At 40.3% G+C, this 15,540-nt stretch overlaps 1 protein-coding gene across 1 annotated transcript; it reads left to right on the top strand.

Moving 5' to 3' along the window:
• Nucleotides 1-343: 343 nt before the first annotated feature.
• LOC118084798 (OX-2 membrane glycoprotein-like) lies at nt 344-8,421 on the top strand. Its single transcript, XM_035114775.3, has 5 exons — nt 344-2,355; nt 3,814-4,149; nt 5,354-5,671; nt 7,122-7,273; nt 8,096-8,421. Exons 1-5 carry the CDS (start codon nt 2,304-2,306, stop codon nt 8,198-8,200), a joined length of 963 nt encoding a protein of 320 aa, XP_034970666.1. The 5' UTR covers nt 344-2,303; the 3' UTR covers nt 8,201-8,421.
• Nucleotides 8,422-15,540: the final 7,119 nt, after the last annotated feature.

The following is a 15,540-nucleotide window of genomic DNA, read 5'->3' as shown; positions in this document are numbered from 1 at the left end:
AGAGCCCACAACTTAACATAGGAAGCTACCTTATAATAATGAATTAATAGAAATAACAAATTAATAGAAAAATGCATAGAGTTCATGAAAGCCAAACTGGACGGCATCGGATGGAGGTCTTATCCCCACCACCTCAGCCTCAGCCCAAGGAAGTCCAGCCTTAAGATGGTAGAACATCACAATCCTTTAGGTTTAGGATCCCCCTTCTGTATATCTAGGTTTGAGATCCTCAAGCATTATTAAACCCAGCCTTTTTCTCTGGCAGGGACTCAAGGTGGCTTACAGACAAAACAAGAGCAGTTAAAACAAAGAAAAAGAATAATTTTAAAAAAACCATTAAACATTAATAGAATTAAAACTATATCTACATATCTATAGCTATATATTATAGATTAAAAGCATGCAGACATAGGATGCTAAGTATACAAGAAGTCTTGTCTCCCAGCATCCTTTTATAAGTACAGCTTTTATTAAACCATTGAAGAAGTTTGGTCCATTGTCTGCTTGAACTGGGGAAGTCCGAGGTTAAATCTGGAGCTGGGATAATAACCTGACTCCCCTCCCACTTAAAGTAACACTAAACATACCTTTCTTTTGTTACTTTATTCCCCCATCTCTTCTGTGAGAGTATTCAACTTCTTCCTTCCTTCCTTCCTTCCTTCCTTCCTTCCTTCCTTCCTTCCTTCCTTCCTTCCTTCCTTCCTTCTTTTTGAGCGTGTTATAGTAATTGCTCTGCCAATAACGTTAGAAGAGTGAAATCCCGTCAGAAGGTATAAACGTTCTTTCACGTGGTTTCCATAACCAAAATCAATAGAGTAAAATGACACAGCAAAGAAATTCCCCTTTGACATCACAGGCAGGCGTGTAGCTGTCCAAGAGATAGATGATGTCACTCCTTCAAAGTGATACGACACAACAGGCTAATTTTGGCTTTCTAGTAACGAGAGAGGAAAGACCCAGGTGATATGGCTGGGATTCTTTTTGACGGTTCATCATGATACATCATCTGACTTTCAATGTGCATCACCTTATCTCCGGCTAAACATTTTGCCCACGTGAGAAAATAGCATAGGAGAAGTTTGCTCCTAAAACGTACCACACAATGTTGTTCCCCTTTCGTTTGCAAAGCAGCGTGATGTCCACCTCCTCATTTTTCATCCAGTGTCTCCAAGCATACAAATAGAAATAAATCCTGGAAGAAGGTTTAAACAATCATCTTACAAAGACTGTGTTAAGGAAACCTAGAAATAAATAAGAAGTTGCTTTCTTGGTGATGAAGAACTGTGTGTACGGTAAACTGATACTTTTCACTATCTAGTGGTTTCTGGGTGTTTTCCTTTTATAGCACATGTCGTAAACTGACATGTGGTTTTGAAGTATGACGAATCATGCAGCCAAAGTGATTAGTAAAAATTTACTTCTTTAGAATGCTGTGTCATGGATGTAACACCAGTGATAGGGTTGCCATATGTCCAGGATTTCCAGGGCATGTTCTCTTTTGGGGATCCTACATGCCCATCTGGAGAGAATTGTACATTTTAAAGCAAATGTTCAGGATTTTTGGTTTTTAATTTTTTGGGTGTGTGCACAGGCAGCTCTGGTTCATGTTCTGACTCTGGCTTGGCTCTAAAAAAGCTCAGCAACTTTTTGTTTCCAGATTTTACCTCTTGAAATATGGCAACCCCACCATTGATCTTTTCTGCTGGGCATGATATATCTTGGGTCTGTAGAACCTGCTGAGCATTGGAATCCATAGAAGCCCAGGGTAAAACAAGATTAAATTCAGTGCAATAAACAGTATTTGGTGATGAAGTCTTACTAGTCTTTTGGTGTCTGGCCTACAAGGAGGGACTGTTGTCTTCAATTGAGTATATATTTGTTCAACATTTTTAAAAAAGAGGAGAGGATGAGGCAGGAGTAAAGGGCTCAAGATCATTCACCTTTGCCCTGCCAAAACCTTACAGCCATTCACGATTCCCACATTCAAAACAGGGACAATACCATTCAGGAATGCAAAGCTTCCTTTAGCTTTAATATGGAAATGTTTCTCTTCTCACTATCCAAAGTCCTGAGATGTGAAAATATCAGAGACTCTTTTGAAATGGAAAAAGATAAGGCCGATTAATTTAATTTTTTTATAGTTAAAATGGGTTTGTGTGTGTGTGTGTGTGTGTGTTCTATTACCATCAAAGTGTAGCTGTTATGAAAGCAAGTTCCCCCAGGGAGAATCCAAAGCAGAAGTAGCTATATTTCTGAATACACAGTGCAGAACTGATCAGTGGACAGTGGACTACAGAGGCAAGATGTACTCTGCATTTCGGCTCACCTTCATATTCTGCACGATGGTGCTATCTGGTGAGTACTGCACCATGGCGAGCTAGTTTAATTCGGGTCCTGGGATGTCAGTGCCTGGGATGGTAGAGCAAATGTTGGTCCCACTAGGTATGATGCTACCATCCCCTTTTACATTTTTGGGTCAGGACTCCAAGTGAAACTTATGGCTGTGCTGCTATACGGCAGCTGTCCATTGTTCCTGGAGGTATTTTAAGGTAATATAGCGGTTGCTGCAACAGCAGCTGTTTTTAAAGTGCAGCTAGCCCATCTCCACTGCTGCTCTTTAGCTTATGCAGGGAGTGGTTGTGGGAATGAGTGGTGGTGCTCAGCCCAGAAACATCAGCTGAAGTGCCTGCAGCAGCCACTGCTGTGAGAGTAGTTCAGTGCAGCAGGGCAGAAGGTAGCTCAGACCTGGTTTCACCCTTACTGTATGTTGTTTTTATTTACAGATAAATGCACATAGTCTATTGATTTGCAAAGTCCCTATGAAAATGCCACTGGTTCTCTAGCACAGCTGTTCCTAAACCATCCCCCTGCAACAGACCACTTGAAAATGGCTGTGAGTCTTGGCAGACCATTTAATTATCTTTCTGCCTTTTGTAGCCATTGCAACGCCACATCGTTCTTTATTGTATTTTTATTCATTCCATTATTTCTTATATGTTGCCCTTTTATTGTAATTTTAATTCCGTTGAGTTCCATTTGTAATCCAATAAAACACAACAGAAGAAATAGAAGAAGCATTACAAATTACAACTGAAAATCCATATGGATATTTAATGTGATGGATGTGCCACCTCTCATCTTCAACCGCAAATGTCACTTCAACGCAGACTTGAGCTTCCACATGACCTTTTCTAACTATCAAGAAGGTGGGAGGTTTGCAGTGTGTAGCTAAAACTGATGATGGGGGCTTTGTTTATTATTTTTTAGGTTCACATTTAAGTTCCAGTTCACATTAAAAGCTGGACCCACTATATTTGCCCTTACCAAAAGAAGACATGAACTTCAATGAAAATCAGTTTAATTTTTGCAGTGCAGTTTTGCAGCTAAGTAGTGTGTACAAAAATGTATATACTAGGCAAAAGCGTGTGTACATATGCATATATTGGTGAAAATAAAAAAAAATGCATTCGGGGAAATTATTTTGCAACAATTTGTATATTAGGCAAAATCTGCATAGAAACAGGTACATTATGTGGAATTTGCACGGAAATGTAGATGATATTCATGAGGACTATAAAAAAAAGAACAGATGTGGAAATTTGGAGAGCTTAAGATAGCAGAAAAGAGAACCCGAGATTGCCAAATTTGACCATCCCTATTTATGAAAATACCGTAGGCGTTTGGTTGGCCATTGTGAGAACAGGATGCTGTGAGAACAGATGGACCTTTGGTCTGATCCACAAGATTTTTTTCTTATGTACTAAGAGTTTGTTGAGCTCCCAAGGATTTAAGCAGCCTTGGCTTCTTTTGCAGGTGCAACACAGGTGATCCATGAGCGGCTTCGGAACATCACAGCAGGAGAAAATGTTACTTTGCAATGTCGGCTGGCCAAAGAGCACGACGTTGTTCAGATCACCTGGCAGCAGGAGCAGGGGGAACAAGAGACCAACATGGCTACTTACAGTGAGGCTGGTGGCACTACAATACTGAGCAAATTCAAAAGAAATGTCCACATGTCCCAAAGCGGACTGATGGTTTCTGCCATCACCTTCCATGCTGTTACACTCAAGGATGAAGGCTGTTACAAGTGCATCTTCAATGTATTTCCTATAGGACCCATTGCAGGCAGGACATGTCTCGAGGTCTATGGTAAGAGTCATATGATCTTAGAGGAAGCCTCCGATCTTACTGGAAGGCCAACTATGCCATGTTATTTCTTTTTGCGGCAAAACAGACAGTCACGGGAATAAATGATACACAAACAATAAGACAAAACCACCGCGACAACTCCCTGAAACGAGATGTATTGTGAAGACAACTTAAAACTAATGACTAGTCAAAAATATATATAAGTCTCCTGAACTTAAGTAAATAAGAAGGAAATTAAACTTTTTCTAAGTGACCTATAAATCAAATCCTGATGAGATGCTGGCAATATACTCTCATTTCACTGGAAATATCTTTCTCAGAAGGAAAAGGCTCTCTTAGTATAAAAGCCCAGAATTAGCAACACTCGGCAGCAGTCAGAGTTATGTTTGTTTGAACACCTTTACTTTAGAAGGCTGGTGCAGCTTGTGGTTTAAACTTCGAGATATGTCCACTAGAACACCTTAGCTTTAGCAAACTTGCACAGCCATTAGTTTAATCTTGCAAGAAAATGTTTTTTGTTGATTAAAAATCTTTGGCGGTTATCTAACCTTACGTTAAAACAATTTCAGCTTTCTTTGGGAAAAATTTCCCAACTGCTCTGTTTTATTCAACCTTTTGTAGCGTTTTTGTAGAGTTCATTACTCTAGTCTGAGTTAGTTTAAACATTAAGATATTAAAAACCAAACTAAAAACCAAACTTCCTCCTTCTGTGGAAGATATTTCCAGTGAAACGACAGTATATAGCCGGCATCTCGTCAGGATTTGATTTATAGGTCACTTAGAAAAAGTTTAATTTCCTTCTTATTTGCTTAAGTTCAGGAGACATACATATTTTTGAATAGTCATTAGTTTTAAGTTGTCTTCACAATACATCTCGTTTCAGGGAGTTGTCGTGGTGGTTTTGTCTTATTGTTTGCATATGTTATTTCTTTTCAGCAAGAACATTTGTACTTGAAAGGGCAACGCTTCCTTTCTCATGCTCTCAGATCAGCAGAGGGGGCTCTCTCTCTTTTACATCTAATGGCAGTGACGAATAGAGCCTTCCCTTGGTGGTGCCTTGTTTGTGGCAAAACCTCCACTTATGGGTACATCAAGACCTCTTGCCATTTCAGCACCAAGTGAAAGATGTACCTGCTTTCTCTGGCTTCTTAGTTTTTAATTAGTAGTTGCAAAGGCATTTTAACTAGCTTCTTTTGTTTTAAAGCTCTAACACAACCCAAAGTGACGGTGAGGCATGTATTGGATCCAGGCAATGCTGAAGAAGAAGTGCTGGAGATAAGCTGCTCAGCAACAGGGAGACCAGCTCCAAAGATCACCTGGAAGGTCACCAAACCTCTTATGATGGAGCCAAAGCAGTATGTCACCCAGCATCTAAACCAGACAGTGACTGTTGTCAGCAATTTTTCTTATGTCTTCCTCAAAGATGTCTGGGACAACACAATAACCTGTGTTGTTCATCATCCATCTTTAAACACTGAACAAGAGGTGACTTTACCTGGGATTATACCTGAGATTATACATGGTGAGTTTGAATTTAGAGGATTCTGAGTTTTACTTACTTTTAAGCTGATTGCATAGAACATTTTTTTAAAAAAACTTTACTGCAGGGTGTGCCCATCACATCTAGTTTTTTGGCCAACTTTCTTCAGGGTGATTGCAATTTTGTGACCTTCCCCATGAGTCCTGCATTTGGCCAAACCAGTAGTTCTATAACATTTCTTTTACCTGGCACTCCCAATATTTTTAGCACCCTGTATAATATGCATCTTCTAAATGCACCACCAATCCCACAATCTGAACAAAACATGGATTTTTGGGGGGTGGGAGGGGGTGGGTGGATGAAAGAGATTTTGAAGACCATACCACACTTTTGGAATACCGTAGCTAAAATGACACATTGTTTCCTGGTCAGTTAAAAGAAAGGCAGCTTCACAAATCATCACCTTACATGTGTTAAAATCCAGGACAGAAGATGGGGAGTGAAAATAAAAAATGATGTCCTTGGCTGTTGACAAAATGATGTCCTTGGCTGTTGACAACTACAATTAATCCAGAATGCGGCAGCTAGACTGGTGACTGGGAGCAGCCGCCGAGACCACATAACACCGGTCTTGAAAGACCTGCATTGGCTCCCAGTACGTTTCCGAGCACAGTTCAAAGTGTTGGTGCTGACCTTTAAAGCCCTAAATGGCCTTGGTCCAGTATACCTGAAGGAGCGTCTCTACCTCCATCGCTTTGCCTGGACACTGAGGTCCAATGCCGAGGGCCTTCTGGTGGTTCCCTCGCTGCGAGAAGCCAAGTTACAGGGAACCAGGCAGAGGGCCTTCTCGGTAGTGGCACCCGCCCTGTGGAACGCCCTCCCACCAGATGTCAAAAAGAAAAAAAAAACTACCAGACTTTTAGAGGACATCTGAATGCAGCCCTGTTTAGGGAGGCTTTTAATGTTTGATCGATTATTTTATTTTTCTGTTGGAAGCCGCCCAGAGTGGCTGGGGAAACCCAGCCAGATGGGCGGGGTATAAATAATAAATTATTATTATTATTATTATTATTATTATTATTATTATTATTATTATTTCAACAGCATTTTAGTGCCAATGTCTCATAATGTACACGTCTGTATGAACATTTGCATGATATACACATTTTAAAAGGCACATCTCCCTAAAATAATGTGTTTTAGTATGGTATTTTCACTTATATATGCATTTTTATGCACACAACATATGTACCTTTGCACATGCTACTTGGCTGGAGAACTACTTTGCGAAATTCAGAAAAGTGTAATTTTTGAAGGATGGCTGTGTTTTGGTTCATGTATTGTTTTGAAACTACTAAGTGAATTGAAATTCCTCCCTATACATCTGCTGAGCTTATTTTCCACTACATTTTCTGATGCTGTTTCAGTAGCAATTCTTATTTATTTATTTATTTATTTATTTATTTATTTATTTATTTATTTATTTCTGCAGTTCAAAATGAAGACCTGCTGCCAGGAACTTCTGCCACTATCGCAATTTGCATTTTGGTGGCCATGTTTTTCCTTGGACTATTGCTTTTTTTGATTTTGTACCACTGGAGGAGGCTACACCCAGACAATGAGAAGCAAGACCTTCTATGCATGGTAAATATATTGATTGATTGATTGATTGAGAAAGAAAGAAAGCATTTGACAAAGTTGTAAAAAAAAGGTTTGCTTTTTTTAAAAAAATATCCACAAGACTTAAGATTTCGGGCTTCTAGACAGTCAGATACTGAATTTCAAAAATAATATTCAAAAGTTGAATTTGAATACTGAAATATTGCTGCATTTTGTTTTGTTTAAAAAACCTCCAAACTAGCTTATACTGTCTATCTGGCCACAGTAATGCCTACTTAAGTAGCAAAAGGTTTACCATCCAACCTCTTTTATGGTCTACATACCTCAGAATGTTTGTAATGCTGCAACATTCTTTAGAAGTGACAGAGAAGGAAGAGAAAAATGGAGACAAGCTTTACAGCAGGAATGGTTCATAAGCTTTCCAGTCTAAGCTACAAGACTAGGTGGTGCCCTTTCTCCACTCCGTGTATAGAAGTCAACTTGACTAGCAGTTGGATCTGATTGCAGAACTGGTGATGGAACAGCAGGCTAGCTTAGGGGCTGAAGAGTAGACCATGTAGTACACACAACTCCAATAAAGAGGAACATTGAAGCAGGCCACCATTTCTTACCAGCACCTGCTCTCTGAGGTCCTCTGCGTAACAGTAGGGATGGCCCTGCTACGAAAACTAAACTCCTTTGCATATCATCATACTTGTTAAAGGTTTGAAGCCAATATGTGGTCAATGTGAGGAGATATTTCTCAGCTGCAGCTTCTGGAGAGAGCAGATTTATGTGCCAAACGTCAGCATTCTAACTGCCCATCTAGTTCAACATCTACAAAGTAAAATATGTCTCTGTTGATAGGTTCTTCCTGTATGTCCTGGATCCACGATGGGTGCAAGATATTCCTATACTCAGGAACAAGTTGTAGTGGAACCATTTCCCAAAGAAAGCCTTCTGAACAGATGAAATATATTTTGGATAAACAACACCAGACTTTTTAGAATGTGAACTCAGAATGTTTCTGTGTGAACAGAGAATTGCCTGCTGGAATCTTTATTAAGTTCATATAAAATCTTCAGTAGGATCTTCAGGAATTAAGCTACATTGCCCAAATATTATGATTATTTATTGGAAAATCTGTTTCTATAGACTAGAATAATAAAAACAGAACATATTTATTTGCTACATATTTTATGCATTGTGGCCACTGGAATTTTGAAACTGTGAACTCTGAGGGCCAGTTTGCTGTTGTGACACTTAACAAATGCAGTAGAAATTCAAATGAAAAATGACTCGGTCCATCTGATTAAAGTGAGACAGACATAACTGGCTTGAAGATACAGTTCTGATTCTGTTGCTGGGTTAAGGGAGGTGACATGTATGGAAAACACATATGAAAATACTTCAAGACCATTAAGGGAAAAAGGAAACTCATTGAACCTTTTTACATCATGAGTTTATATGTGAGACAGTCACAATAAAACAGCTCACTAAATATTGAGAAAGCTTGGGTATATATGTTATATTGGAGAATCGTAATAAGACAAGAAATAGATGACTCTCATTCACTCCCACCTTTGCTAGTGACCAGGGCTGCTCCCTGTTTTCTGGTATCTAAACCTGGTAGAAAACTTCTGCTTTGCCTTTGGGAAAGATGTTAGGGTGCTTTAAAAAATAAACCTTACTGCAGCGACAAAGGATGGTTCTAAGCTGGAGTTGATCTTAAAAGCTCTAAATCATTTGAGACCAGCCAATTTCTCCCATATATACCTACCTGAGTCTTGAGATCCTCTTCAGAGGTGCTTCTTCAGATGCTTCTGGCAAGTGAAGTGAGGCAGGTGACTACCGGGAAGAAGATGCTCTTGGTGGTAGCAGCAAGTTGTGGAATATTGTAGAATTGTAGAGTTGGAAGAGGTGCTGATGGTCATCTAGTCCAACCCCCTGTGATGCAGGGATTTCAACTGTCTGTTATAACTAAACAACATGAGGAATCACAGTTCTCATAAAGGAGTCTCAGAGGATGGCCTCTGAATGAGATTGTTATACTTGTTGCTGTTTTATTTAATTAATTTGTCAGTGGTTTATATGAGAAAAAGGTCTCAAAGCAACTTTCTAAAAAACTTTTAGAATCCATAGTTTTAATGGTGTTAGCAATGTCCCAGTAAGCCAGAGGAGTGAGTTAATCATAAAAGGGAAAGGAGACAAAATCATTATTAACCAAAGCTTCCCCTACCACAGAAATGTAAGAAAATTACACCATTGCAATTATCTCCAGGTGGGGGCGACAGCTCATTCATAATAGAAAAAGAAAAATACCATTGGGAAAAAGTGGTGTCATCATTCAACATATCTTTCCACAGGATAGTCTTGTGAGGGGACCTCAAACTCCCAATTCTTGCAAAGTTATTTTTTGTCAGACCCAATCCATAAAACTGTGGCTCCTGTTTAACTGAAGTCATTGGCTACATAATATTTTATTATACAGTCACATCACATTCAATTCTACACAAATAATACCAAGAAGAGGGTTGTATTTTCTTGGGCTTGTGTTTAGTTGTCATTTTCAGCTAAGTGACTCATCGTCGGATGGGAAGAGGGTCTGATGCCATCTGGTGGTGCTTCTGCGATCAATGGCAATCCAAGCTGAAGTCACTTCTGAGCTTCTCAGAGAAACATCACAAACTTCATCTCTTGCATTTTTGGTCTTCCTTGCTCCTCCACTATTTACATCCCCCCACATACTTATAAATGTGTGTGAACTGAGCATGCCTTATGCCTCTGAAAAAGGTGGTGGTGGTGTTTTGTCAGTGAAAATTCATGCAGCAATAAATCTGCCTTTAAGGTGCTATACTTAAGGTGCTGAAGCATATACAATCTAGGGTCCTTTCTACATACATATCCGCCAATGTGCAGGGGCATAGTGTAGGGGGGCAGTGGAGCAGTGGTCCAGGGTGCATATTTTTGAGGGGGTGCAATGCAGGCACCCCCAGCAAGTGCCCCTGGTGCAATGAGGCCTGGTGCGCCTCTCCCAGTGTCAACGGAACCAACAGAGAGGTTACTGATGGACTACATTGTCTAATTTTGTTCATGCAACAGTGATAGACTTTTATTTTCTGTGATTCTATTACATATTCTCTGTTCAAGAATTGCTACGCTTGGAGCTTCTATTATCGCAGGATTGGAACTATTGAAAGGCTTGTTTGCCTCTGTGATATTGATTGATTACTTTCTCTAATTTTGTTCATACAATATTGATTTATTTTATTATTTGTACCTCCATCATATATTCTCTGGTTAAGAATTGTAAAATAATACAGGTTATATATATTTTATTAGAACATTATCATGTTGCCTGTTGTTGCTTAAATAACAATATTGCTTAATATTGTCTGTTTTTTGCAACACTGGGGGTTTCCTTTGTTACATACCTCTCCCAGCATCAGTGGAACCAACAGAGAGGAGCTCCATGCCAGGCCATGCTGGGGGAACTGGTGCCTTGTTCATGCCAGCCAAGTACCATGTTGAGTGGCCGGGCTCCCCCTGTGTGGGCAGGCAGGCAACACAGTGTGGCTCTTCTTGGCTCTGGTGCGGGGTCACTCTGGTGGTGTCGGCAGTGAGAGCTGGGGTGCTGGGGTGGGATTCTTCACCTTCCACCTTCTGTGACCCATTCCCATGCACACATGCCCCTCAGCATGCATACCTGCCCCGGGTGCCGGGAGCTCACGGTACGCGGCTGCCTATGTGTGAACAGCAGCGTGGGGTTGAGCTGTTATACCATGATGGGATGGAAGGGGAAATTAGTGTAGATCCACTCTCGACCTTCACATGGTTACAATGGCTTGGAAGACAGGACCTAAAGAGGGCCAAAGAAACAGCCTGCATACTAAAACATATTTAGGTTAAGGATTTTGTGCATTTCTTCAGGACACAGCAGTTTCAATAATCTATGTAACAGCCTAAAACGCTTTAAAAGAAATTGAACAAAGTTGGTGCTAGAAGACCAGTATATTATATTGCCTATTAAGGGCTTCAGACAATGCCTTTACTCTTCCAAATGCACTAGAGTGGCACTATCTTTTTAAAGAGAACTAATTCAGTGCAATTGTGTTTTGTTTACTGCTGTTTCTGCCAATTTCGTCCACGGCCTTATCTGATCTCAGAACTGGGTGCCCCTTTAAGATCTATGAATTGAATACCTCGTAAAATAGTCTGTTACCTTTTGACTTTTTCATCGTTAAGCAGGCAGGCATAAAACAATGCTCTATACAAGAGTATACTTTTCAAAACCTGCTTGTCCCTTTATATCAGTTTCATGAATCTGTGACAATAAAGAAAATGGCTCTTGTACAAATTCAGCAGGAACGCTTAAAAAGCTGGCCGGTTTGAATGCTAACTGTGTCCTGGCTTTTTCCAAAACACTGGAACAAAAATTATGATTAATTTCATTGCTTAAGGAAACAGATGTGCCTAATTTTTGATTCTTTTCAAAATGGGGTAGTGGAAAGAAAGAAAGAAAGAAAGAAAGAAAGAAAGAAAGAAAGAAAGAAAGAAAGAAAGAAAGAAAGAAGATGGCATATATTCCCCTGGAGCTGTGAAAGAGAAAACATCATCCTTTTGATGATTTAATTATGGTTGCTGATAACAATAACAGTAATCTGGAACTGTTAAAGAAGAGGCCATTATTATTATTATTATTATTATTATTATTATTATTATTATTATATTGGGGGGGATTCAAAGCAACATACATGTTACAGTAATATACATTTTAAAAAATCAAAAGAAGTAGTAATTAACATATAAAAAGTAATCAAGACCCTCCCCAAAGGGCACCTGGTGGTAAAGGAGAGACTTTAGTCAAAGAGTTGGAAGGGACCACAAGAATCATCTAGTCCAGGCATCCCCAACCTTCGCCCCTCCAGATGTTTTGGACTACAATTCCCATCATCCCTGACCACTGGTCCTATTAGCTAGGGATCATGGGAGTTGTAGGCCAAAACATCTGGAGGGCCGCAGTTTGGGGATGCGGCTGCTTGATTTAGCCCAACCATCTTCAATGCAAGACTGTTTTGCCCAAAGTGGGGCTCAAACTCATGACCCTAAGATTAAGAGTCTCATGCTCTACCAACTGAGCTACAGTCTTTACAGAATCTATTTAATTTGTCAACTTCTCAACACAAGCCTTTCAAAGCTGAACAGATTTACAGTATTGGGGAAGTGAAATGTCTTTTTTGTTGTTGTTGTTGTTGTTAAACATGATAGTGTCCTGTTCCTCATTTGGCATCTCTTGAGATTTGCTATACACAAGAGCAAAAAAAATGAGCAGTTGTGAGATTCAGAAGCAAAAAGAATACTATGATAATAGCTGGAATAATTTTTTATATTTTAATTTTTTTTACATTTTTCTTAATTTTTGACATTAACATAACAATAACAAAGAAATAAACAAGGGAAGAGACCAAGGCCGACCCAATACATTTTTGCACCTGAGGCGAACCACAAAATGACTGAGTTTGGCTTGAGCCGAGGGTCAGTTTCTCTTGCAAAACCTATTTCCAAACTGTGAAGTGTGGAATGAATGGATGAGAGAAATATATTGTGAACAATTTAGAAATGAAGATGGGATCAGCACCTGATTTAGGGCACTGTAGGTGATCCAACCGCAAGGGGCACCAAGCCGAGGGCACACAAAATTATAATAAATAAAAAAGGAATTATTGTATAAATAATAAATATTTAAGTGGAGGACACCAAATTTTATCTTTGCCATAGGAAATGTCTGGGGATTTGGGGGTATTTATTGGGGGGGATTGGCTCAGGTGCGGGCAGCTTGGGTGTGGGCTGCTCTGCACGCCATGGCCACTGCTAGCCTGAGCCAGCGAAAGAGGCCTGCATGCCTCTTTCTCCCACTCGGTCTGGCAGCGTCTCGGGCTGTCCTCTTCTTTGTTCTTCAAGATATGGCAACTATATATATCCTGTATGTAAACTTTGTGCAAGGAAATCAGGAAGAATGCCTGATAAACCAGTCATCTGGGAGCTCTAAGAGCAGCAATCAAATTTGTGTTCCTTAGGAAGTGGCAGCTGGATGACTCAAAGAGCTATTATGACTCAAAGAGCTATTATGCAGGAAAGCAACCCAGACCATTCTTGCAGACCGCCTTGCTCACTCACTGGCTGCACACATGAGAGGAGGAGGCTAGGTTGGTTAGAAGTTGGGTTGCCATATTTCAAAAAGTAAAATTCCCGACACTCACAAAATTGTGATTTCCCCCGACGCCATTGTTACACCCCCAAACCAGGACATGTCAGGAATTGCCATGACTTAACTTACAGCAATCCTAGTGACAAATTCCCAGTTCCTTTTTCCCCATGAATATTCAAAGCAGAATCTAAAATGCAGTTCCTTATTGGGGATGCTCATTTAGCATTGCATAAAAGGTGAGAAGAACAAATTGGGAACCAGTAACCAACTCCAGTCAGGTCCTAAAGGGCATCTGTTAAGACAAGAATGCAGAAACGCAGAAAGCTGCCTTACATTGAGTCAGGCCATTGGCCTACGGTATCTACCTGGAGATGACAGGATTTGAAAGCTGGGACATTCTGCATGCAACACAGAAGCTCTGTCAGTAGCTGAGGCTGCTGAACAGACTCTTGGGCTGGGGTGTTTGGCGGAGGATTGTTGTTGGTGTTTTATTTTAGATCTTCTTGTGATTTATGTGGAAATTGTTCAGTTTAATTGTGTATTTTTAAATGTTTTGTTTATTGTTTATGACTACTTTTGCTATGTTGTTAATGTATTTAACTGTTGTATTTTTTTCATGATGTAGGCCACCGTATAGTTAAAGCTATGGTTTTCCCAGTAGTGATGTATGGAAGTGAGAGCTGGACCATAAAGAAGGCTGGTCGCCGAAGAATTGATGCTTTTGAATTATGGTGCTGGAGGAGACTCTTGAGAGTCCCATGGACTGCAAGAAGATCAAACCTATCCATTCTGAAGGAAATCAGCCCTGAGTGCTCACTGGAAGGACAGATCGTGAAGCTGAGGCTCCAATACTTTGGCCACCTCATGAGAAGAGAAGATTCATTGGCAAAGACCATACCTGCCAAGTTGCTGTCAGAGAATTAAGGGGCCGGGCCGGAAATAGCAGACCGGAAGTAGCGCTGCCGCCATTTTGGAACTGGGCGGAGCATGCTCAGAAGTGACTTTTGATGCTGCTTTGCCCAGTTCCAAAATGGCCGCCGCGCTGGAAAAACGGGGATTTCCCGGGGAAAACGGGAGACTTGGCAGCTATGGAAAAGACCCTGAAGTTGGGAAATATGGAGGGCACAAGGAGAAGGGGATGACAGAGGATGAGATGGTTGGACAGTGTTCTCGAAGCTACGAACATGAGTCTGACCAAACTACAGTGGTGCCTCGCTTAACAAACGCCCCGTAAGACAAAATTTCCGCTTAAAGAAAGGATTTTTCTAGCGGAGGTTGCCTCGCTAGACAAATTCATTTTACGAAAAATTCGTCTAGCGAATCGCGGTTTCCCATAGGAATGCATTGAAATTCAATTAATGGCAATTTTTTTATAAAAAAAATTCAATGCATTCCTATGGGATTCGCTAGACAAATTTTTCGTTATAAGAATAGACCCGTGGAACGAATTAAATTCGTCTAGTGAGGCACCACTGTACAGGAGGCAGTGGAAGACAGGAGTGCCTGGTGTGCTCTGGTACATGAGGTCACGAAGAGTCAGACACGACTAAATGACTAAACAACAACAACAAAGGCCACCTTGAGCATGGTTTAAATGCTATGCATGTATATATGTACAGTATATATGTACAGTATATATGTATGTGTGTGTGTGTGTGTGTGTGTGTGTATATATATATATATATATATATATATATATATATATATATATATATATATACTGTCTGTATGTACCAATGAGTTAATGGCCTTCCCCAATGAAAGTTGCTATGAAGTTTTTCTCCTGCATAATACTAGAGCCCCAAGCATCATCCAGTAAAGATGCAGGGACCTGAGGAGCACAGGAAGCTTCCTTATCCCAAGTTGGACAATTGTTCCATCTAGCTCAATAGTATCAACCCCAGGGATGGGGAAAAATTTGCAGCATAAAGGCCACCCCCCCCTTCTGGGCAAACTTCTAAGGTCCAAATGGCTGCGGTGGTGGAGGCAGGCAAACATGGACACAGCATTGAGCATACATTTTTTCTTTGTATAGCAGGGACATCTCCTCATTGCTTGTGGGTTCTCTTACTCCTTCTGTGTGTGCCACCTATGCCTCTATGTA

Source organism: Zootoca vivipara, chromosome 4 (genome assembly GCF_965207765.1).
Source record: "Zootoca vivipara chromosome 4, rZooViv2.hap1.1, whole genome shotgun sequence".
NCBI classification, from domain to species: domain Eukaryota; kingdom Metazoa; phylum Chordata; class Lepidosauria; order Squamata; family Lacertidae; genus Zootoca; species Zootoca vivipara.
Note: the sequence above shows the minus strand (reverse complement) of the source record. Positions and strands in the feature narration are given on the sequence as shown.

What these genes read in the sequence shown, in the direction of transcription:
- LOC118084798 (XM_035114775.3), top strand. Translation starts at nt 2,304, where the DNA reads ATGTACTCTGCATTTCGGCTCACCTTCATATTCTGCACGATGGTGCTA. An exon ending in GACATGTCTCGAGGTCTATG is followed by an intron (nt 4,150 to 5,353) that starts GTAAGAGTCATA and finishes TTTGTTTTAAAG; the next exon opens with CTCTAACACAACCCAAAGTG. An exon ending in AGCAAGACCTTCTATGCATG is followed by an intron (nt 7,274 to 8,095) that starts GTAAATATATTG and finishes CTCTGTTGATAG; the next exon opens with GTTCTTCCTGTATGTCCTGG.